General features: G+C 46.2%; 1 protein-coding gene across 2 annotated transcripts in view; it reads left to right on the plus strand.

Annotated features, from left to right (window-relative positions):
- DNAAF9 (dynein axonemal assembly factor 9) overlaps positions 1-25,458 on the plus strand; it is a 125,877-nt gene that overhangs the window by 92,148 nt on the left and 8,271 nt on the right. For both annotated transcript variants that reach the window (XM_037051742.1, XM_037051743.1), the window contains exons 28-32: positions 5,320-5,445; positions 11,900-11,937; positions 18,955-19,090; positions 22,741-22,827; positions 25,218-25,324. In XM_037051742.1, coding sequence (XP_036907637.1) covers positions 5,320-5,445; positions 11,900-11,937; positions 18,955-19,090; positions 22,741-22,827; positions 25,218-25,324 — 494 coding nt within the window. The remainder of the gene's footprint in view (positions 1-5,319; positions 5,446-11,899; positions 11,938-18,954; positions 19,091-22,740; positions 22,828-25,217; positions 25,325-25,458) is intronic.

Genomic DNA, 25,458 nt, shown 5'->3' on the forward strand with positions numbered 1-25,458 from the left:
ACACAGAACAGACTCCACACCTGTATGAGCAGTGTCTGTGCTACACAGAGACCTTCAATAAGCGAGGATTCCCGTTGGCGTCCTGTGACCTAGAGTAGCTGGTGCAGCTTACACATAAGTTTTAAGTTTGGCTTCAACATCATAGTATCCCCAAAAGGTGGGGAATTAGGGAGGAGGTGTTTTGGGCAAGTTTCTTTGATAATTCTTATAACAGTGGTCCCTAACCTCTTCCCTCACCACGTAAGCAAGGGAGCATCATCTGTTTCAGTCCTCTCTCCTGTGGAGCTGCCGAGATGGCCCCCACGCTCTGATCTCCGGTCCTCAATATCTTGAGGACGGCTGGTCCAGGAGGGCTTCCTGAGGCTCTCAGTGAGGGGCTTGCAGAGCCCAGCTGAACAAAGAGTTCCCTGGGAGGCCGGGTTTGACACTGTGTGCCGCTGCTGCAAGCACCCTGGCTGCAAGGAGTTGTCCTTGACCTCTTGTAAGGCCTTCCAGGACGGCGCTCCATGCAGCCCCATCACCCCCTTGGGCCAGAAGAGAACATGGCAGAAAAGCAGGCTATATACTCTTCGCTGGTGTCATTTTGGTCGGTAATCAAGACGTTTGGCATTTCTCACAAAGTGTTTTTCTGCTATACTGTATTTTGTGCTCATAATAATGAGTATTTGCAGTTGGCTGATTGTTTCCAGTAAAGAATAGGCCCAGATGCAAAGCCTGTTTGGGCTCCCAGGTGTGATGGTGAGACTAGAGGAAAGGCAGATCGGTGGTCCGGAGGCAGGAAGCGGGCAGGGCTGTGCCCCCCACCAGGCCTTGTTCTCTCCCCTGCCCTGGGCTTTTCCTCTGTCAGCCCCTTGTCCCACTTGCGGACTGAGGTTGGAAGCCACAGAGCAAGAGCTCAAGTTTGTAACTGTTCGTTCTCTTCTGTTTTTTCCCCATCGCTTCAAATGGTCAAAAGAACAAATTGGCCCCTGTCAGAGTTGAGAGTTGGGGGGTGGGGGGTGGGGGGTGGACTTGGAGTCAAATTTGGTGGTTTAATATCCTATAGCATAGGTCATTTTCGTCTTCTGTCACTTCAGAGAACACCACAGACTCCTCGTCTCTGATTGTACAAGTCTGCAAAAGTGTCAGCTGTCCCAGCTGCTCGGCACGACAGTGACAGTATGGCCAGGCCACTCGTGCTCTCAGACTGAGACTTCGCCCAGTCACAGTCCCGGGATTCTGAGGACCTCAGACTTCCAGCGGACTCGAGCCAGGGTATCAGCTAAATGCATGGCTCTCGCTAAGACACTGGCCTTCCAGGCTGGGCCCCTTCACTTGGGATCAGCAGGGAGCAGCCTCCGTTTTGAATGTCTGTCTCCTCAGGGCTGGACCCGCGAGCCCAGAATTGAGATTGCTGGTGAAGGGTGACCCCAGAAGCTTCTCAAACTGAGAATTTATTACTTAATGTTACTTTAATCTTCATTTATAGGACTGTTTGGGGGAAGCCTGAGGTTAGGGAAGTTTTCTTTGCCCCTGGAGTGGCCTGGTGTCACTTCAGAGAACCTGGACTCACTGCCGCGGTGGGGGCAGCGGTTGAGCTTGGACGTCAGGTGGAGCTGACGTATTAGTCACTGCTATAAAAAGTAATGTATTCCAAAATGATGAGGTCTTTTAATGGGGGACAGAACAGTGGCTGCCAGATATGGGAGGTGGGGCGCAGGACAGAGGTAGGTGTAGTTATATGGAACTGAAAGTATATAACACAAATAAGTCAAACTGGAGAAATCTTTTTTTAAAATATTTTATTTATTTATCTTTAGAGGAGAAGGGAAGGAGAGGGGGAGAGAAATACCAGTGTATAGTTGCCTCTAGTGCGTCCCCTGCTGGGAACTGGCCTGCAACCCAGGCATGTGCCCTGACTGGGATTCAAACCGCGGTTGTTTGGTTCGCAGGCCTGCACTCAATCCACTGAGCCACACCATCCAGGGCAAGAAATCTTAATTTAAAAAAAATAACTACCCCTGGCTGGTGTAGCTCAGTGGTTTGAGCACAGGCCTGCGAACCAAACAACCGCGGTTTGATTCCCAGTCAGGGCACATGCCTGGGTTGCAGGCCAAGTGCCTCAATGAGGGCCGCGTGAGAGGCAACCACACATTGATGTTTCTCTCCCTTTCTCCCTCCCTTCTTCTCTCTCTCTAAAAATAAATATATAAAAATTAAAAAAATAACTCTAAGGAATGTGTTTATACTTTTTGTAGGGTTGTAAAATTATTCTTTAAATTGTCTGCATTTAAAACGAAGCACCTCTCTCAAAACAAAAATGGAATTAATTTAGCACATTAATTAATTAATGTTCCCAAATTGTAGGCTTAAATTGCAAACACACAACAGAGCCCAAAGGACACTTGAATGGAATATCTATTATTTCAGAGGAAAGAAAGTTCAAGTCCTACTGGGCTTTTGTTTTGGTTTTGTTTTGTTTTGGTTTGGTTTTGTCTTTAATAAAGAGAGTACTGAGAAGAAAGAGGCCAACATGAAGAACCAGTTTTTTGCCTTCATCATGCATTCGGGCCGTTTAGCCACAGTGGCTGGATGCAGCCTGGCACCTGGAATGACCTGCTTCCTTCTGTGTTGCGGGCTGCCTCCTCCTCCTATTTGGAGGCCACGCCCAGGATGATTACTATAGGGCAGGGGCCGGACAGGGAGGCAGGGTCTAGCAAGACCCTCTCAATAAGTAGAGTAAATGACACTTAGAGCCTCCTCTCTTGCCACAGTGGCTCTTGGCTGCAGTGCGTAGATGCATCTTGTAGATGCACCAGATGCATCGGCCTCACCAAGGAGCCTGGGGTGAGTTTTCACTCTAACCTTTTGTATTAAAATAAGTGAAGATTAATGGAATGCTCTGCAAACCTGGGAATTCCACAGGCACCCTTCCTAAGGGCGAACCTGTTGTATTAGAATGACCAAAATCTGCAGGACTGGCTTGTAAGTCTTTTTTCAGTTCTTTATCCTAAAAATAAGAGCCCTGGCTGGTGTGGCTCAGTGGATTGAGCGCCGGACTGTGAAACAAAGAGTTGCCCGTTAGATTCCCAGTCAGGGCAGCTGGCTGGTTTGCAGACCAGGTCCCCAGTAGGGGGTGCATGAGGGGCAACAAACGTTGATGTTTCTCTCCTGCTCTCCTTTCCCCTCTCTCTTAAAATAAATAAATAAAGTCTTTTTTAAAAAGATAGAATTGCTTCATGTTTATTTTAAAAGAGAGAGAGAGCCTCTGTAGGCTCATACCAAACATGGTGGGGAGAAGGCTCCAAGCACTTCCTTTTCTGTGTTTGTTTTTTTTTAATAGAATGAGGGAAAAGGTAACACTGAGGAGCAAGGCTGGGACACTTAACCATGAGAGTTAAATCTACTGAACCTGACCACAAAAAGATTGGAGGGCAGCGTGCACGCATCAGTCCTGCTTACCACGCGTGCTTAAAGGACTGCAGTCCAGGCGATGTAGGGGGCTCTCCTGGCATCCAGGCCCACCCAGACACCACAGAACCAGTGGGAAGAGCCCCGTGTGGTAGTACACACACCTGCCCAGGCATGGGGAGAAGCCTTCAAGGAAAACCTGTGGGCAGAGGGCTCTCTCTGAAGGTTGTCCGACTGCCAGGCCCTCGTTGGGGAACTCTAGAACGCAGCACTCCCTGCTCTTTACTAAAGCGCTGCTGGTTTGTAGGGACCACGGCAGACCTGCTGCGGCTGGGGGCACTAACACTGTGATCTGGGGTAGAGCCAAGGGCCGATTTACAGGTGAGTGGTGGGTAGTGACTTGGGAAGTGGCTCAGGCAGGCTGTACTTATCCTCTTAGGGACCTACCATGATTGGCCTCCCTGGGACCCAGGCCCTTCCCTCTACAGAAACTGACCTTTTGGTCCATAGGCTGGGTCAGTTGGGAAAATGTTCTCACAAGGTGAAAAGCACATGCTGTCTCTTCGAGTGGCTGTGTATCTACAGGGGGTGTGCGTCCAGTTCATTCATTTAGCCTGCCTCCGGCACTGTAAATTACAACACTCGACTGACTTCATTTCAACTGCAGACACAGACTGTAAACAAATAAATGAGAAAATACAGAGTATGTAGCTGACGTCAGTGCTTTGGAGAAGAATTGGGGCAGGGGCAGGTTGGACCAGAGGGGGGCTTGCTGTATTGCATAGGCTGTATGAAGTCAGGGGACACCTTCTTCATAAGGGAGTGAGAGAGTAAGCCTTGCAGACATCTGAGTGAGAAGAGCATCACAGGAGAGGGGACAGAGAGTGCCCGGAGGAAGTATGCGTGGAATGTTTGCAGAAGAGCCAGGAGGCCAGAGCCGCTGGGCTGGGTCGGGTAAGGAAAGGCGTAGTGGGAGAGCCAGCTCGTTTCTGCAGTGTGGGGGCAGATCTTCGAGGGCTGCTGGGCCACCGTACGTGCTTTGGCTTTCACACGGAGTGGGATGGAAGCCCCCCACTCAGAGGCTTAGCACAGTTGGATGAGTCCCATCCCTCTGGCCTCTGTGTTGAAAACAGTCTGGGGAGAGGCGAGGACAGAACTGGGGAGGCCATTGAAGCAGCTATGGCGCTGATTTGGGCAAGAGATGGGAGCAGTTTGGACCCAGCAGTAGTATGGGAGTGTGAGCAGTGATCTCTTTCTGGTTCTGTTTCGAGGGTTGAGAAAAGATAGATGACCCCAGGCAAATCTTACGACCTAGTGGCTAAAGGGGTGGAGTCTCCTCTGCCGAGAGGACAAGGCCTGGGGAGGAGCAGGTGTGGGGGAGCTGGGTCGTGAACACATTAACGTGAAATACCAAATTGTCCCTGGACATCTGGAGTGTGGAGGGAGTTCCAGTCAGGAGATACAATGCAAGGGTATTTAACATGTCTGCTGGCCTGGAGAGGTGCCCTAGGATCCCCTTTTCTCTCTTGCTCACATGTTCTGTGAGGTGGAAGGAGAGGAAAAACCTACTTTAAGGAAAATAGGAGCAGGAGCTCCTAACTTCATCAGAAAACAGGCCTAAGGACACCGAGTCCCCCTCTCTGAGCCCCAGAGTCACCTATATAGGCTTACTGTACCCTGAGGGTTGAGGAGTTCTGCCTCTGCCCACTCTTGCACAGTTCTGAAGACTGATGGGACTCAGGGATGCAGAAACACTGGACCCCAGTGGCTGTAAATCCTGACATCGGATGACCCCGAGAACCCAGCACCACTCCTCATTGCGGTTTTCCCTCCGCCCTGGCTCGCTCAGCCACTCAGCCTTCTCCTCTTCCCCTGCCGGGCTCTCCAGCCCCAGTCAGTAAACTAACCATTCCCTTTCTCCCACCACAGCTACACAGATGTTATCGATGTTGTCCAGGCCCTGCAGACCCACCCCGACTCAAATGTCAAATCCTCCTTCACCATCGGTGCCATCACAGTGTGCGTGGAGCCCCTGAGCTGCTACATGGAGCACAGGTACGTGCTGGGGCCACCTCCATCCCACGGGACGTGGTGGGGCTGGTGTACAGAACGCGATTTTTCTCCCACCCACTGGAAGGGGACACATGTTTTTGCATGTTCATCTTTTGGAACCCATCACTTCACCTTAAGCACAGTAAGTGTTCAGTTGTTGTTTTGGTTGGTACCAGCTTCTCAGTAGACTCCTTTGGACGGGCAGCCTCTGCCAGTTTTGTGTACTGGAGAGCTGTTGGCCTAAGGCTTGGAGCTTGAAACAGCGTCTCCCGGAAAGAAATGCCTGCGCTGGCCTTTCCTTTTGTCTTTACTGCAGAGGAGAGGCCTGTGTGCCTAGGCCTTGGGTTATCTCACAGATATTTTTTCATATGGTAAAGCCGTCTTAAAGCCATCCTACCTCAGTAAGGGATGCTCATTCTAACTACTAACATGGGGGCGTTTTTTTCTTTTTCTTTTGGAATAATATAACAACGGCAAAGAAAATTGGGTAATAATTCATCTATAATCTCACTAACTCAATGTAACTATTATAATTTTTGTGAATTCTTTTCTGATTTCCTTATGTGCATGCTTTTTTACAGGTGTGATGTACATATAATTTTATATGCATTTTCTTAGGTTAATGTAGAAATATGTATGTTAACATACATGTTCTTGTATCACACTGGCAATTAATTACATTTTGATGAATTATATAGCCTTATGTGTGGATGAACATAACTGTCCTAACCATTTCTCCACTATTGGTTACATAGGATGTCTCCAACTTTTCACTATTATAAATAATGCTGTGGGAACATCTTTATCCCTATAAACTTCTCAAATTTCACATTATTTCCTTAGAATAGATTCCTTGAAGTGACACTTACCATACACTAACTACATGTATAGAAGTTTTACTACTTTTTATTCACTTTCCCAAATTGCTTTTTGAGTGGGTTTTATAGTTTACACTGTTGCAGAGGTGTCTGGAAGTACCTGTATTTACCATGGAAGCGTTCCTCCGTGGGGACAGTTGTAAGCATGGAATTGTCTGCTCACAGAGCTGTTCAGCTTCCTCTCCCTGCAGCTAGTGGGGTCTCTCCTGTGTCTGTGATCATGTGGTCTTTCCAGCTAGTCTGTATTATTATTATTATTATTATTATTTCCTGGTTACTGATCAGTCTACCCTTAGACCTTCATCTGTAAAAGCTCCCTTCCAATTGAGTCCCAAGTTGGTATCTTTAAGTTTCTCATAGAAATTACATCACAAGTTATGTCCCTAATCACCTTGACCGATCCCAGGATACGTCTTCACCATTCTCTCTAGCCATGACCTAGGTTCTTCTCTCCAGTAGAAAAGCCAAGGGGCATGTTTCCTTCTGTCTCAGGTTAGGTAGACACAGTGTTACGACTGTGCTCCGGGCTGCCGTGTTGACGCTTACATGTGACGCTTTCTACCATTCGTGCTGTCTTTTGCTCAGTTTTTTTGAAAAGATGAATAAAAGTAGAAGGAGGTCTAACATGGGATGAGACTACTACCATAAAAAAAAGGTAGGACAAGACAGTAATAAGGAAACAACAAATGGAGGCTACATTTCAGAAAGCAGCCCAGTGACGTACTCTTCTGCACTTGTCAAAAAAACTGAGACGAGGAGCCAACAAGTGGGATGGAAAGGGCTCAAGGAGAAGACGTGAAAGGTCTAGGGGATGGCAGGAGGGATCTTCTTGGAGTGATGGGAATGTTCTAAGACAGTTGTGGTGCTGGTAGCACAGCTCTGTAAATTTACTTTAAAAGCCGTTGAATTTCACTCTTAAAAACAAGTGAATTTCATGATATGCAAGTTATACCTCAATAAAGCTATTACATAGAAAAAAATGGAGGATAAAAGGAGTTCAGCAAACATAAGCAGCCAAAAATGAACTGTTAGAGCCCCGGAAGGAAAGATGAGAGTCACTGGGGTGTTGAAAATCTCAGTCAGAGGCAGAAACAACACTCACACCTTGTACAGGTACCACTTCCTTCACTGGAAACCAGGGTCTGCCTGACATGCGTTCCTTCCCCAACCCTGCTGGCTGCCAGTGGGAGTCCGGGGTACGTCCGGTTGGTAGAACTGCGGTCACATACCTGCACCAGGCTGCAAGGAAGTCTGGGAAAGCTGTTTTCTGCCATTTATAAGAGGGTTAGGCTTCCTAAGTTCAAGCCTGGGAAAGGTGTTTGGTAGGTACCAGACAGTCCAAAATACGACTGATGTGCTCTGCAGTGGTCAAAATAACACTTTATAATATTCAAGAACTAGAAATAATCCAAATGCTAATTAGAGACCAGTTAAATTTGGGGATATCCATATAATGGAATACTATTCCAGGCATTTTTAAAAAAACAGTAGATTTTTATGTACTTTCATGGGGAAGTGTCCACAATATTTTATGAAGTGAGGAAAGCAAATTACCAAAACAATGTGTGTTTTTAAAATGTTTATTTGTATATGTACAGGAAATATCTAGAAGTATACGGACCAAACTGTTAATAGTGGTTTATTCTGGGAAATGGCCACACCTTTGGGGACAAGTGTTGGATGATGGGGAAACCATGTGATATTTTATAGTATGTATGTATATATATTGCTTTTTAAAAATATAATAGCTTCATTGCAATGTAATCCACATATAAAAAGTTCTCTCTTTTAAAGTCATTCACCATTTCTTTGTCCTCCCACCCCTTGGCAATTATTCGTCTCCTTTCTGTTTCTGTGGATTTGCCTATTCTGGACATTTCATATAAATGGAATCATGTAATAAATGGTCTCTGCCGTCTGGCTTCTTTCACCTAGCATAATGTTTTCAGCTTTCATCCAATCTTGAGCAGGTATTAGCACTTAATTCCTTTTCATAGCGAAGTAATATTCCATTGTGTGGGTATACCACATCTCATTTATCCATTCATCAGTTGATGGACATTTAAATTGTGTACACCCTTTGGCTATTATACATTATATTGCTATGAACATTTGTGTGCCAGTTTTCATGTGGTCATATGTTTCCTGTTTTCTTGGATATATACCTAGGGGTAGAATTGCTGGATCATATGGTAAGTGTACATTAACTTTTTGAGGAGCTACAAACTATTTTCCATAGCTACTGCACCATTTACGTTCCTCCAGCAATGTATGAATGTTCTGTTTTCTCCACATCTTCACCAGTACATGTTATTGTGTCTTTTTTATTTTAGCTGTTTTAGTATAGAATGGTATCTCCTTGGAGTTCAGATTTGCATTTTCTTAATATAATGATATCAAGAATTTTTTCACTTGGCCATTTGTTTATCTTCTTTGGAGAAATGTCTATTCAAGTCCTTTGCCCAGTTTTAAATTGGTTTTTCTTTTTTATTGAATTGGAAGAGTTCTTGATATATTCTGAATCCAAGTCCTTTATCAGATATTTGATTTGCAAAATTTTTCTATCTTTTTATTTTCTTGGTGGTATCCTTTGACTTACGAAAGTTTTTGATGTTAATGAAGTAGAATTTATTTTTCTTTCGTTGCTTGTGATTATGGTGTCATATCTAAAAAACTACTGTGTAATCCAAGGTAACAAAAATTTACCCCTGTATATTCTAGTAAGTGTTTTATAGTGTTGGCTCTTACATTTAGGTCAGTGCTCCATTTTGAGTTGATTTTATATAAGGAGTGAGGTAGGGATCCAGCTTCATCATTTTGCATGTGGATATCCAGCTGTCCTAGCACCATTTGTTGAAAAGATTTATTCTTTCCCCATTGTCTGGGCACCCTTGTCAGAAATCAGTTGCCTATAAATGTAAAGGTTTCATCCTGGATTCTTAACTACGTTCCATCGATCTGTATGTCTCTCCATAGGCCCCTGTCACACGGTTTTGATTACCGTTTTGCAGTAAGGTGTGAAATTGAGAAGTGGGAGTCCTTCAGCGTCATTCTTGTGTTTCAGATTGTTTTGGCTATTCCTGGTCCCTTGTATTTCTGTACGAATTTAAGGATTGGCTTGTAAATTTCTGCAAAAAAAGACAGCTTGGATTTTGACTGGTACTATGTTGAATTTATAGACCCAATTGAGAATTACTGCCATCTTTAAAATATGATGTCTCCTGCTCTGGCCGGCGCGTGTGGGAATCAACAAGGTGCATTGGTGGGTGGTTCAGCGGGGGTCAGAGTCTGTCTCTGTCTTTCTCTCTCCGTCTCTGTCACCTTTCTTCTCTCTCTCTCTCTCAAAACAATAAACTTAAAAAAATGAAGTCTTCAATCCATGAATGTGGATATGTCTTTTTATTTATTTGGGTCTTTAATTTTTTTTTATTTTTACTTACTGATTTGAGAAAGAGAGAGAAAGAAACATCAGTTTGTTGTCCCACTTCACAGTGCAACATTCATTGGTTGATTCTTGTGTGTGCCCCACCTGGGTCATAACAGCGCTCTGGCCAAGTAAGCTACCTGGCCAGGGCTTGGTCTTTCCTTTTTCTTCAGCATTGTTTTGTAGTTTTAAGTGTAGAAGTCTTATGCTTTTTGTTGTTGTTGTTTAATTTATTCCTAAGCATATTTTTTATTCTAAATGGAATAAAAATCCTCAAAATCCTCCTTAAACATATTCTTTATTATCCTACTTTACCATAAAGGAGCCACTCAGAAAAATGAAGGAAGTTTCCAAAGGCCACGGCAATGGCATATACATCATTCATCATGATACAGGGTAGGAAGGGCAATAATAAATAATTAATGCAATTTTATGCAAATTATAAAAAAACAATGATAACTCCTCTTTGGTTTAGGGAAGGAAGCCAGCATATGAATTTGAAGGACTAGGACACCGCAGATGCCACGTTATGAGAAACCATTCCAGTTTTAGGGAATCATAGGTGCATGCGAGTCCGTGCATCCAGAATATTTTCTTTGCAGCTGCTTAATGGGAGCAGCTTGATGACCCCAGCTCTGGTCAGAGGTTTAAACCAGGAGCATCCAGCCTGTGATTGGATAAGATGCCTGGAGGGGAACCTTCGCCCAACTTTATCTAAAATGCCTCTGGCGTGAATTTCAGTGAGAAGCAAGCAGGGTGCTAAGAAGGGCCTGTAAGGGCATGTACTTTAAAGTCACAAGCACTTAATGGGGACAGATACTTTCTAAGAATATATTTGCTGTGGAGGGAGGGGGACACTCTGTGAACTGTGAGTGCAGTGGAGTCAGCGTGTCCTTTTCTTGGGAAGCTCTGGTGTGGATGTTCCGGGGCTCTTGACCTTGCCCCAGAGTGGGTCAGGGGTCCCTCCTTGGAATTCTTTAGAAACAATGAGGGAGTCAGGCAGGAGACTAGATCAGCAGCCCTAAAAGTGGTATTTGTCTAGCTCACTCATCCACCAAGTTTGGTTCCAGTGATGAGTGTCTGGATGTTAAAAGTCAGAGAAGAATGAAGACTTGCCACCACCAGGGAAACTGCAGACGAGAAAGCCCCCCAGTGTTCTGAACAGCGTTGATCTAACCTGCCAGCTAGACCAGAGACAACTCAGAAGTACGGCTTCATAAGCATCTTAGCACGAAAGCCAGTGAGATAAGCATCTCAGCACAGGAACTCTGTGGTGCCAAACAGACCTGGGTCCCTGCACACGCCCTCCCACCTCCTAGCTTCCCATGAGGCCTTGGGCAAAGTGCTCAGACTGCTCAGCCGTCCTGACCTGTTCTCTGCTCTCACTACCCAAGGTGCAGGGCGGGTGTGAGGACAGAACTAGGCGGTGCGTGTGAACTGCTTGCATGGCGCCCAGCCCCACGGTCAGATAGAAGGCAGCTCTTCTCCGTAGTACCTTTCTCCCTGAGAAGAGCACTGTGTCGTTTTAGAGTTTTACAGTACAGAGAACTTGAGTTTTTCTTTGGGGCTTCCAACAGACCTGCCATTATTAACTAACTCGTGCTTTGGATCCTTCACCCTCACCTGCTTCAGTTCTGACCCAGTGAGTTTCCTGTTTTTCATTCACTGTTAGAGTTGGGAATGGGATTAAGGGTAACCAGGGTTCGAGTGTGCACACAAGGGGAAGCATGGCAGCTTAGGCCCTGAACGCCCCTGGCTGAGTTAGGTGAATGTAATCCTTGTTTTCCCTTGAAGTTTCCCTTTAGGAGGACAGTATCTCTTTAAAAATAAACAAGCAAAAAAAAAATCAAAACAAGAAAACCAGCTCTCTTTCTGTGTTTCCTAGAGTCTAGAGAGTGGCCATGCCCTAGTATCCCCTCTTCAACTTTCTAATAGTTGGCCACATAGGGACTTTTATGGAGTTCCTGGCTCAAGAAGCTTTTTGGTTCAAAGCTATGAAAACCTCTTGCATAACCATGGCTATCCTTAATGCTCAGTGCTTCCTGTCACTTGCCCTGTTGAGTAGTAGCTCATTTTAGGTATCAGCGAAACACACAGTTGTGTGGGAAGTAACCAATGACAAATCTTAAATTATATTTTTCTTTTTCCTCCCCAGATTTCTCTTTCCTAAATGTCTTGACCAGTGTTCACAAGGTAAGTGATGTGTTCACCCCCTGCTTGCATGCCTTTCAAATTCTGTTCCAATGCAACAGACTTTTCATGCTCCTACCTGCCAATCTAAAATCTAAAACAAAAACAAAGCTGGTCCCAGGAAAACATTGGCACCTTTTATCTTTATCATATTTGATAGGCAGGTTTCTTTCAGAGTTTGTCTCTTAATGATGACAGGTTGTCGTAGCAACACCTCTCCTGAGCTGGGCTTCCAGGTAATATCAGTGGATCGAATACATATTCCTAGTCTCTGGATCATCAATATCTTGCATTTGTCCTGCCCTATGAGTGCAGAGTATGGCTCAGTAAGGCTTTCTCCCTTAATATTACCCCTATGTACACTGGAATTTTCCATACCTCCTTGGTAACATTTAGAAAAATCTGTCCATCCTATTCATTACACTCAACTTTGCATTGTCCTACCTTGTGGCAACCCTGGAAGAAGCACTTTTTAATCATATTAGCTGTGGTGCCTGGAGACCCAGAATAAATTCCAGATTTCCTGCGGTGGTGATAAAACACGCATTGTTGTCAGAAGACCTGGGCTCTGGGCTTCCTAGGCAGCCCAGCAAGTAGAAACCAGACGGAAGAAAATAACTCGGTGTCCCCAGCACAGCCTTGCCCTGCTGAGCCCGCTGCCAGCCCACAGGGAGCGGAGACAACGGAGTGCGCCGGAGACCCAGGGCTGTTGTCTCGGGAAGCAACTGAGCTGGGTGCTGCAGCACAGCGTGGAGGCCGGGTGGCTGGGGGAGGGATGTGTGTGTTGGACTGATGTGCCAGCAGTCTCAAGTCCAGCCTTTAGAGGGCCCGGTGGCCTTCCAGCCACTGCACCCCAGAAGTAGAGTGGAATGGCGGTTGCCTGGGCGCACCCCCAGTATCCACCCCAGTAGAGGTTAAGGAGATTCTCTGGAGGTTGGGTCAGTGGGCTATGACGATAGGTTAGATGTGGGACACGGGTTGGAAAAGGAGGTGTCTAGGATGACTCCTAGGTTTTTAGCTTGAGAGACTGGAAAAGTTGGGGGTACCTGTCCTTGAAATAGAAAGCGTAGGAAAAAACACAGGACCCCGGGATGACCAAGGAGAGCTGTCTGGTCCTCAGGTACATACTTGGTGGTCATGGTCAAAGCCAAGGGTCTGGGCTGTAGTCAGCTCCTGTCTGCCACGTTATTTTCACTCTAGTGTACCTTGGCTGCTTGACACTTTCTCCCTCAGTACCCCTCTGCTTTTCTGCATGTACAGCATGCAGATGGGTGGGCTGCCCTGGCCAACAGCCTGGGGGAAATGCTCTGTCTTCACTGTCCATGAACCTGAATGCTATTACAAGGCAGACCACATTCTCTCTGGTACTTAGTAGGACTGTTTCACTAACACTGCCTCCCAACTCAGTGTTCAGTGGTAACTCGTGTCAAATTCTGTGCCTGTATAAAGCTAGGGATGTGGTCAGACATGGGCAGTTGACTTGAAGCCGTATGTGCTGTTTTTCTGAACTCCAAGGGGCTCATGGCTGACAGTGCCTTGATAAATACCTTCCCCTTTCGTCTGGGCCCAGGGGCCCTGTGGACTGGCCTGACCTGGCTCCCTGTGGGCATGGGCTGCCTGGGGAGGGAAGAGATAAAAGGCCAGTACAGTTGACTACTGAACAACACAGTTTGAACTTCATAGGTCTGTCTGTATGCAGATTTTTTCAATAAATACTGTAAGTGTATTTTCTCCTCTATGATTTTTAATAACATTTTTTGTCTCTAGCTTACTTTGTCAGAATACAGTATATAATACATACAACATACAAAATACATGTTAATCAACTGTTATTGATAATGCTTCCAGTAAACAATAGGCTATTAGGAGTTAAGTTTTGGCGGAATCAAAAGTTATATGCAGATTTTTTACTATAATGTCCCTAACCCCAAAGTTGTTTAAGGGTAATTGTGTTTTTCTCCTGAGTGGAGGGTAGGATCCGACATTAGTGGGCGAACACTTCTTGTCCCAAGGGAGTGTATTGCTGCCCTTTGCCTGTAAAAACAATGATTCAGGCTCCCTGATTTGTTGCTCTTACAACCACGGATTATTTTACAATGAGAGAAGGACTATATTACATCCCCGAGATAATGTGTATTACGGACATACTAGCATTAAGAAATAATCTCAGTGCTTAAAGAGCTAGCCAGGCTCACTATGACGCTGGTTTGAACGCAGAGCAGAGACGTTTTACTGTCACGCTTTTAAAAGGATCTATGGGTAGGTGGAATGTTTTCTCCCGGGCTGCTGGGACCCTTCAGCCCAGATTAGGATAGTCAGACAGACCCCAGAGATGTGTGTGGCCTGGAGTGGGCCAGACTGGTGAGACCTTGGCCAAGTCTGTGCGTGCACTCCTGGATCCAAAGCAGAAGGAGCCTCCTGCCCAAGCAAACTGAACGCGCCCGGCGTGGCCTCTTCACCCTGTGCTCCAGATAACTGCCGTACCTGCCTCACGGACGGCATTTCCTCTTGGCAGGTGGCAGTTTGCATAGCTGGCCTAAGGAATGCTGGGCATAATCCTTTTGCTTGTTTCTCTGTAGAGCAAAGCCCCTTTTCTATGTCCAGTTCTTGACCTAAAATCCCAAGCCCAGAAGGTTTGTCTACACGGTATTTGTGAGACAAACGCTACTTTGGGCAAGGTGTCTCACCCTTTCCTGGCCAGGCCAGGCCTGTGTTTGTATACTACCCTGGTTGGCGTGTTTGCGCTAGTCCCACTCCAGTTTCTTTTGCCCAGGAAGGTGCTAAACAGAGTCGTAGGACTTTGTAGGTCTTTACTCAGCCTTTCCTGGCCCCTCACTGCAAGATGCACCACAGCGATTCTTGTCTTCCACCCTTGGGAGTCACATGGGCCTCTTACAGGATCCGGCTCCCATGCCTGCTCTCTGTGGAATGTGCTGAGCCTTCTAGAAGCCTGCCGGCTTCCCCACTGGGCCACCTTCTGAGTCTGGCCTCCTCACCTTGCCTCGCTCAGTTTCCAGAGGCCCCAGTGACTTCCTGTGGCTGGACCAGGACATGGGGTTCTGGCATCAGGCTCACCAGGCTGTCCTTCCTGTCTCTCCTTCAGCCTCCAGAGTGACCTTCCTAAATGGGAACGGGCACACAGGCACCGCCAGCGTCACCTTCGTTGGGAGGTTTCCCTGACACTTTGTTTGAAGGTGGTCCGTCTCAGTGTTAAAGCTTCTGAACAGAAAGGGCACATGAGGAACCTTTTTAAATGGAATAAACAAAATCCTGCCCCAGCTGGTGTGGCTCAGTGGATTGAGCATCAGCTTGTGAACCAAAAGGTTGCTGGTTCAATTCCCGGTCAGGGCACATGCCTGAGTTTTGGGCCAGGACCCCAGTTGGGGGCGTGTAGAAAGCAACCATTTGATGTTTCTCTTCTTCTTTTTCTCCCTCCCTTCCCCTCTCTCTAAAAATAAATAAAATCTTTTTAGAAAATGTTAATAGATTCTCCATTTGAATGTCTAATCATGTACTGTTACCAAAACAAAGTCTTACATGGAGACCTTGACAGTAGAGGTTTTTTAAACATGTGGTTCTGTATATTGCCACATACTGGTGTATGCATGGACCGTCTGAGGTCGCACACCCGAGACTGGGTTTCAATGCTTGCTCCAGGGGAGGAACGCTAGGTGAGGATCTGGGTGCAGGAGAGGAGGGAGAAAGAAACTTTGTACTGACTACCTTTTTGTACTTTATACCAAAAATATGTGTAAACCAGTGAGGATGAGAAACTCAGACTCTCGTGTGGGAAATGCCCACAGCAGAGCTGCTAGTCCCGCTGCCCTCCACCGTCAGGTGGCGCGTGTCTTTTCTCACCCGGTTCATTTACTCGGCACGTCCTTGCCCGGTGCCTGCTCTAACCCGGCCCTGGGGGGTTGGGGAAGGCTCCTGGAAGAGGTGCTGTTCAAATGATCTATTCATGAGTGAAGAGCTGGGGCAGCCAAAGGGAGGGGAGAGATGGTCTCAGCCAAGGGAACAGCAAGCGCAAAGGGCCTGGTGCCCAGAGTGCGCTCAGGGCGCTGAGGACGTGCAGCATGGCACCTGGGTCAGGCCAAGAAGTGAAGGTGTAGCCCAAGTCATTGGACTGCATTGAGGTATTTTAAGTGGAAAAGTGAATAATAACATTTACGGTTTTGAAAGGTTAGTCTGACTACAGTAGGAAGAATCATCTGCACCAAAGGAAGGCTGAAGTGGGGAGAAGGCGCGGTGACCCAGTGAAGAGAGTGCTGGTCCGAACTAGGTCAGTGGTAGCAGGGGCCCCGGGCGGACGATGGATCCAGGGGCCGTTTGACACTCACCAGGCCAAGAGGAGGGCTCGGGGCCTCCACAGAAGCCCAGGTTTGAGGAGCTGGGCAGCCAGTGTGCCTTCTACCAAGTGACCAGAGGAGGAGGCAGAGCCTAAATTTGACTTACCTTGAGTGAAACACCAAAGAGTAGGACCCGGGTCTCAGAACCGAGGAACCAGCAGATCCCACACTGGCCTGTAAGCACCTAGGAGCAGGCTGCACGCTCCGCAGGTGAGCACTGATTCCCAACACCTGCGGCCCCAGGCCCACTGCGTACGCAGGCTTTGTGCCTGCTCTTTCCCCACTGTGATAACTCGACCATTGGTGTGAAGCTCCCAATCCCTCTTCCCTGGTCACGAGTGGAATGCATCCCGGTGATGTGTGAAGCTAGATTCAGTCCTTAGCATTTTGGGACACTTCTCATAAGTGTGAGTGGGGACAGGAAAAAAGTATCACAAGCTTCTGCTTCAGACCAGAAGCAGGGGCCAGGGTTCCTAGAAGTTGCCTTGAACTGGTGATGGCTGCTCATCCGAACCATGGACTCGGCAGCCTAGGCTGGTGGAAGTCGCATGACTCAGCTTCCTGCTGGCATATGAGGCTGGTTTATGTGGTTTCTGTAGAAGTCCCATCTCAGGCTGGTGCTTGGTTGACAGTGACGGTGGTGGGGGTGGGCGGGGCTAGGTTTCACTTAATGAGTTCTCACTACCTGTAGGCCCTGTGTGAACATTTCCTGATAATCTGGGGGTACACGTTACTGTTTCCATCTAACAGGGGAGGAAAGTTGAACAATGTGCCTGTCGACTCATTCATTAGTAATTAGTGGAGCTCCAAATTCAAATTCAGATTTGCCTGGCTCTACAATCCATACTATAACTTTTTAAAGATTTTTAAAAATTTGCCCTGGCTGCTGTAGCTCAGTGGATTGAGCGCGGGCCTGTGAGCCAAAGGGTTGCAGGCCAGTTCCCAGTGGGGGACGCATGAGAGGCAACCATACATTGATATTTTCTCTCCTTCTCTCCTTCCCTTCCTCTCTAAAGATAAATAAATAAAATCTTAAAAAAAAAGATTTTTTAAATTTATTTTTAGAGAGAGGAAGGGAAAGAGAAAGAAAGGGAGAGAAATATCAACATGTGGTTGTCTTTCATGTGCCCCCAAGTGGCGACCTGGCCCTCAACCCAGGCATGCGCCTGGGAATCAACCCAGAGACCCTTTGGTTTGCAGGCTGGCACTCAATCCACTGAGCCGCACCAGCCAGGGCTGAACCTTTTTAGATACGGAATTAATGATAACACCTGTGAGAATTCTATTAGAACACAAGTGTCAGAAACCTATAAATGAAATTATATTGAACAAAAAGTTACGGGGCAGGGGGAGATAGTCTCTTTACATCCTCCAAAGTGGTAGGTCAGAGAAGTCTAAAGTTGTTAAATGAAGTTGCAAAGAGTTATCCTCTTTAAAGATGTGAAAGCATCCGCTAGAGGAAGTAACATTACTAATGTAACCAACCACAGTGTCTGATGGTGGAGAAGTGGGAAGAATTTAAGGATATACCAGCTTCCCCACCTATTATATTAAAAAGCAATAGACATTGTCTAAAGGTGACTATATTATAAGAAATAGTAACTTAGGTTTCATATTTTTAATTTTATTTTTTTAAGATTTTATTTATTTTATTTTTAGACAGAGAGGAAGGGAGGGAGAAGGAGAGGGAGAGAAACATCAATGTGTGGTTGCCCCTCGCACGACCCGCACTGGGGGCCTGGCTGGCAACCTGGGCATGTGCCCTGACAGGGAATCAAACCAACGACCCTGTGGTTCTCAGGCCGGTGCTGAATCCACTGAGCCACATCAGCCAGGTCTGTGCTGATAATTCTTGAAGTCTGGTGATGGACACATGGGAATTCATTATACTGCTTTTTCTATTTCTGTATGTTTGAAATTTTCACAATATTAAAATGTTAATAAAATGGTTGAATAGTAAAAATGCAAATGTTCTTCATAGCAGAAATGGTATATATGCTGTGATCATAATTATTTAAAAATAGGAATAAGTATGGAAAAGATACAATTCTGTTGGCGTGGTGGGATGTGTTAACTTCCCTGATGTTCAGGTTCTCTTTGGAGTTGCAGATTTTACTTGTATACTTCCACAGAAAGGTTTGGAGTGGTCGTGGCCAACTCTACGACCTCTCATCACATGAGCCACACTCTTCCTCATTGTGTGATTGTCTGTGTTAGCACTTACCTCACAATTGCGGGTTGTGTGTGTGACTGCTTCTTTACTGTGTGCTCCGAGAACCTACTGGTTAGCACCTGACCTATGGTTAGTGTCTGGTAAATGTCCGTGGTCTGAACTGGTGAAGGTCATTGGCACCAGTTCCTGAGGGGGTTAGGTACAGGAGATGCGGGAAGGGCCCTTTGGTGAAGAAGCTCAGGGTCTCAGCTGGAAAGCAGAATTGAGAAGATAGGAGGTGAGGCAGCTACAGTGCTGAGGCCATTCACTGCAAGAGGTGGCAGTGGCAGAAAGGGGAACAGAATGATGGCCGTGTCTGTTGGTGTTGGGGGTCAGGGGTGTCTGTACAAAGGGGCACTGGAAGAGACGATCGAGAGAGAGCAAGGGCCCACTTCTGTGTGAACCCTCAGCCCCACTCAGGACTCTGAAGGCTGAACGATTCTTGGTTTTGTTCCCCAGGCCTGGTGAGTAATGTGGTGTTCACCAGTCACACCTCGGAGCAGAGGGACCCTCACCTTGTGCGGCTGCAGAACCTCGTCCGGGCTGCCAATCCCACCGCAGCCTTCATTCTTGCAGAAAATGGGATTGTCACCAGGTAAAGCTACCAAGTGCACTTCACCCTGCAGAGCAGATGCTTTCTCAGACACAGCAGACACCCTCTGGCAACGTGCCACAGGGTCTTTTCACTGTAGCAAAGACCTGAGCACTTATGGACGCGCTTTTGATGCTGCGTAAACCACCAAGAGGACCTTAGGTGGCAAGATCCTGTAATGTTAAATATTTCAGTTTGATGCCTTTGCATTTTCATTCATTAAGGAATGGAAGTCAAGAATTTCTCAAAGTTCCTGGGTTACCATGTAAGAAAAATGGGATGAGGGACAAAGAGAAATTACATTTTTACTTCATGGACTTGGGTTCACATTAAAAATTAAAAGAAGAGAATTGGTGATTGTGTGTGTGTGTGAGAGAGAGAAAAACCAGTTGTGTAGCAGTTTTGTTTGCTCAGTAAGGGTACTAAAAGGTGTGTATTTTTATATAGTTTGACTTTCCAGCAATGCAGATACTTTACATATTCAAAAATTAAATCAACAAGGAGGGGAAAATCTAAATACAAACAGAAAGTGAATCTACCTGCATGTTGAAGTAATAACCACACACACACCATAATTAACACAGGTAACTTTTGTACATAATCTTCTGTGTTGGAATCTGGATTTCAAACGGCATCCACCTGATTAGAGAAGGGAGATCATAAATATGAAATGGGAAAGGTGAGGAAAACCCTGCAAGTGTTGGATTTGAATTTGGTGGGGACTCAAAGTAAATTTGTTACTTCAAAAAATGTGTATTTACGAGCTCTCTCCATTGAAGGGGACCAGAAACACTAACACCACAGTGGCGGTCAACACCCCTATCCCTAGATGTTGGCTTCTATGCACCATCCACTGGAAGTTGTCAGGGCTCCTTGGAGAGCTGGCTGACTGCAGGTCTTGGGCAGGGGAAGTACGAGGTGAACCTGGAACATTTTATGCCAGAAAACAGAAGGTTAGTGTAAATATGTTAAAAGGATGTGGGAGCTAGCTTAAGAAGCTCTCACTAGCCAAATTTGGGACAACTTGAGCATAAGAGAATAATGGATTAGAGTATATGGAATAAAATGAGTCTATGGTGATACTAACAAAATGGGGAAGGGCGGACAGTGAATCTTTTTTAACAGAAAAATGTTAACAAATAAACGAGGATTTCTAGAACCAGAAAGTCACCATCTTGTAAGCTTTAGCATCATATTTGATTTAGGCAGGAATCATCAATGGATAGAAAAAGCAGTGAGCGACAGATTCTTGAGGAAAAGGATGTTTGCTAGTCTCAGAATCACTCCACAGACTACTTACTGCTTACAAAGAGGGAAAGTGCATTCCCAGCGGTGGGGAGCAGGGTCCTGTAGACATGACATTGACCAAAAGGTTAAACTCAGTAATGCCGTCACGTGCCGCCTCAGGTGATGCTGTGGGAAGGACACAAGATCACCTGGGTATTCATCTTGCCAAAAATGTTTAATTGAACCTAATCACGAGGAAACAGACAAACCCAGGTTGTGGGGCACAAGACCATTCCATGTACTCTTCAAACATGTCAACACCATGAGAAACAAAAAAAGTTGGAGGAATTGTTCTAGATTAAAGGAAAATAAAGATTGTAGCCCTGGCTAGTGTGGCTCAGTGGGCTGAGCACCAGCTTGTGAAATGAGTGAATAAAATATTTTTAGAAAGAAAAGAAAGATTGTAAAATTGATAAGTGATTCTTCATTGGATCCTGGGTCCCTTCACCCCCCCAAAAGGGGAAATTTGAAAATGGATGTATACTAAATCAATATTTCTCTAACTTTTTAAAAACGATCTTATTTATTTTTAGAAAGGGAAAGGGGGGGGAAAGGGAGAGAAATGTCGATGCATGAGAGATACATCTACCGGATGCCTCTCACACTCCCCAACTGGGGACCTGGCCCACAACCCAGGCATGTGCCCTGTCTGGAATCCAGCCAATAACCTTTTGGTTCACAGGCTGGCATTCCATCCACTGAGCCATACCAGCCAGAGCTTCCACTTTTGTTTGTTTGTTTTTAGACAGAAGGGGGAAAGAGGGAGACAGAGAAGGAGAGAAGCATTGATGTGCGAGAGAAGCATCGTTTGGCTGCCTCTTGCACACTCTCCTAGGGACCTGGCCTGCAACCCAGGCATGTGCCCAGAGCAGGAGTTAAATCCACGGCCCTCTGATTTTTAGGACATTGCCCAACCCAGTGAGCCACACCAGTCAGGGCTACTTCTCCAACTTTTAGTGTGCATATGAGTATCTTGGGGATCTTACTAAAATGAGCATTCTGATTCAGTAGGTCTGGAATGGGGCCTTAGGTTCTGCATTTCTGATGAGCTCCCAGGCAATACCTGTGCTGCTGGTCCACAACATTCAATCCCTGGTGTGAGAGTAGTGTTGTGGTTCTGTAAGAGAGTGCCCTTGTTCTTAGGAGATGTGTTCTGAAATATTTCAGGGTGAAATAGCAGGAAAAAATAGGTATGCATATGTGCTTACAAGGTCTGTCCAGAAGGTACCCAGCCATGTAATATGAAAATAGAGACATCTATTGAAGAAGATACAAGATATAAAAAAAAACACTGCAGCCCTGGCTAGTGTAGCTCAGTGGATTGATTGCTCAGAGGATTGTGGTTCGATTCCCAGTCAGGGCACATGCCTGGGTTGCAGGCCAGTTCCCAGCAGGGGACTCACGAAAGGCAACCATGCATTGATATTTCCCTCCCTCTCTCCTTCCCTTCTCCTCTAAAGATAAGTAAATAAAATCTTAAAAAAAAAAAACATTGCACATAGGACAGTGATGCCTCAGTCCCTTTCAAAATAGGCTCCTTGGGACCTCACACAGTTCTCCCAATCACTGTCAGCTGCCCCATCATATTTTCCTGAATCTCACTGACAGTCTGAAATCTCTTTTCTTTCAAAGTTGATTTTAGTTTGGGGAAAAGCCAGACATCACAGGGCACCAAATCTAGGCTGCAGAAGGGCTGAGTCACCTGGATGATGTGATGTTTTACCAAAAAACTCTGCACGAGACGTGATGCATGAGCAGACATGTTGTCGTGCTGATGCAGCCAATCACCATTTGCCCATAGCTGAGGCCTTCTGAATCATCTGAATAGTTTGTTTAAGCTTAACACAAAATTTGATGCAGATTCATTGCTCTACTCGATCATTTTGAATGTGCCCACCACACAGTACACATGTTCACTCAACAGCATCTACTGCCCCCACTGACGAGTACAGTGAAGTCATCGTTCACACATGTGCATTCCAGTCCTCTCTCCTGGCTGCCAGGTTACATCGATGTCACGCAAACCCTTCTCATTATATTAGCAATGGCTGGACTTTTTCCAGACAGGCCTCCTATAAGGAACTTCCCAGACAAGAAAAAGCTGAAGGAGTTCATTATCACCAAAGCAGTATTATATGCAATGTTAAAGGGTCTTCTTTAAGAAGGAGGGGAAACAAGATAAAAAATATGAACAATAAAATAGCAATAACTACATATCAATCAATAACTGAATCTAAAAAAACAAAAGAAAGTTTTTCTGGACAGTCCTTGTTCATTGTGTATGTGGACAGCGGGGAAAAGAGCAGAATGTACAGTTAATATTGATAGTCCTAATTACTCTGTTTCCTGTATTCCTGTTTTCAAAGGAATGAAGACATTGAGCTGATTCTGTCCGAAAACAGTTTTTCAAGTCCTCAGATGCTGCGATCTCGATATTTACTGTACCCTGGCTGGCAAGTATTATCATTGCAAAGTAGCTACAATGTCTTTGTAAACCCAATGATTAATTTATTTACAGAAAACAAAACAAGACAAAAAAGAGGCAGAGAAAAATACCAGGTGTGCTCTCCGAGGGTGACAGTGGCAGCTGGAACAACTTGCCATGTCCCGGCAGCTGCTGGCTTTTCCTGGAGCCCAGTGCCTTCCATCTTGGCCTCCACGTTGGGAGCCTTGCTGGACGTTGAGAGTTAGCGAGACATCCTGTGGGCGCCAGGCACAACCTCTAGCGAGGCTGAGGTGGCTGGCACAGAACCAAGGAGTCATAGCCTTCCCAGGTGAGAGAGTCGCTCCTGAGAAGACAGTCTGTCCTCTAAGGTTCCCACCCCACAGGTGGCTTCTCTGCTGGTGGGGCCCGGGAAAGGACACTTCTCTGCTGGCAGCCGCGCAGCCCGTGAACCTCTCCTCCAGAGGGGAGAAGAGAGGGAAGAGACTGCCAGGCGCACTGTAGTCACACTAATACCAGCAGCTTGCGGGCACTGACACACTGTTCTGAGACTGTGCACTCCAGTATGGTAACCCCTAGCCACATTCGGCTATTGAATACAATGTACATGACTGAAAATTAAACAAAATGTAAAATGTAGTCGTTCAGTCATATCATACTTGATTGGAGTCACATCGTACTTACTTAAACAGTAGGTAAGTAGCTCATCCCTTTTGCTTGAACAAGACAATTGTAGCTTAGCTAAAGAGAAACAGAGGGAGCTTTCGGGGTGAAACCCTCCGGTGGCTGCAGATCCTGACCCGTTTGCCGCCCACACCTATGGGCCTGGGCCTGAGGCTCCTGCTGGCTGCACCTGCTGCCTAGAGAAGCAGCCCTCCTGCACCCCCCGACTCACTGTGGGCACGTGAACGCAGCTCAGGAACAGACTCTGCTGGAGGCACGCTGGTCAGGAGAGACCTAGGTGTGAGGGCTTCATTAGAAGGCTCAGTGAGTCTGGTCTGAAATCTTCCCTTTGACAGGAAAATCAGTCCTTGTAGCAAATCAGAGATGGGGGGCCCTTAAATCCTTCCTTGGGCTCAGGAATAATTTAGTCTTTTAACAAGGTGGCAGCCGTTAGACTCCTGCTCATCTCTGTACATTGCTCCTCTCCTTGGGTCGGCGGGTCAGGCCCCCACCTCACGTGAATGGGCGTTTGCTCCAGGACGGGCCCGTTCTGTGCTGTGCAGATTCTCAGCCTTCCCCCTTCCGCAGCCTTGTCTGTTCTCCTCAGCCTCGCGCCCACCTTCCTGGTGGAAGAGCTTCCGATCTGGGAAGAAACCTTGTGCTCTCCCTCAGCCCCTCCAGATTCCCCTGAGGATTCGGGCCCAGAGCACAGAAGCCAGAGAAACCCATGGTCTCCAGATTTGGGTCAGGGGAGGGGAGAAAGCACATGCCAGTCTCGTAAAAATGTTATGCCACCACCTGACTTTAAGAAATCACAAAAAGTAAAATGCTTCCAACAATATAAAATTCAACACTGCAGTGCTGTCTTAAAACAAAGGAAACTAGTGAGAAAATACAGTAAATCGGAGGGAAATGTTTGCATCAAGTGTAGCAAAGGGTTAATATTTGAAAGTTGAGTTTAGCTGTTGGAGAAAAATAACCTCATCCATAGAGTTGTGGACACTTCACTTAGGATCAGGTGCAGCTAGCAACCGTGGTAACAGTTCCATGTCAGTAATATTCAGAAATGAAAAGTGATGTCAGTAATTCAGAAGAAGAAATGACAGTTTCATCCCCTTGGAAGCTAGATAATGGGGGTTTATTATGCTACTCTTCTCTCTTTGTGTATGTTTGAAATTTCCCATAATAAAAAGTTAAGCTTTTTTAATGCTCTGAATGTGGCCATAATCCTAATGAGGCCGTGGCAAGCATCGTGTCTGCTGGACTCGGAACTGAGAAAATAGTGCAGAGACACCCGGGCCTTAGGTCCTTCTAGAGAGAGTGTACACAACCAAATACACAGTCTGTTAGCTGCCCTAGACAATGGCGGGGCATGGTTGGAGCCCTGGAAACAGCGGGAGGGCATTCTGAGGAAGAGCTCCAAGGATACCCGGAAGGACAGGAAGGACCCCCAGGCTCAGGTGGGGCATTGCAGGCTTCAGAGGTGGGAGGGGTCTTTGACCTCAGGAGAGTGCCAGTCTGGTGGAGATAAAGCCCCCTGTTCTACTGAGGCAGCCACTGTTCCTAATCTGAGGATGAAAGAGACATGTATACATTTAAATGTCTTATATACAAAACTGCCTACAAGAGAGAATTCAAATAGTATAGGGTGAATGGTATGTGGTTCATTTCAGAGGAATATGTAGCACTCAAGGCCCCAATTACTTGTACTTAAAATGTTTTTTAAAACTTTTAAAGGTACGAAGGTAAATTTGATCCTGGATCAGTCTTTCCGCTAATGGTTCAGATCTGCGTGTGGTTTGGTCGTCCCTTGGAGAAGACTCGCTTTGTGGCCAAATGTAAAGGTAAGCCTCGGCTGGGCTGCGTCCCAGACCGCGCTGAAGGAAAGCCGGAGTTGAGTAGCTAACACCTGCTTCCTGGCACCTTTTTGATGTTAGTATTCCGTGTGCTGTCTCTTTTCCACTCCACTTGGTTCCGC

Source organism: Sturnira hondurensis, unplaced genomic scaffold (assembly GCF_014824575.4).
Source record: "Sturnira hondurensis isolate 20B ecotype Veracruz unplaced genomic scaffold, ASM1482457v3 Scaffold0007401, whole genome shotgun sequence".
In the NCBI taxonomy this organism is placed as follows: Eukaryota; Metazoa; Chordata; class Mammalia; order Chiroptera; family Phyllostomidae; genus Sturnira; species Sturnira hondurensis.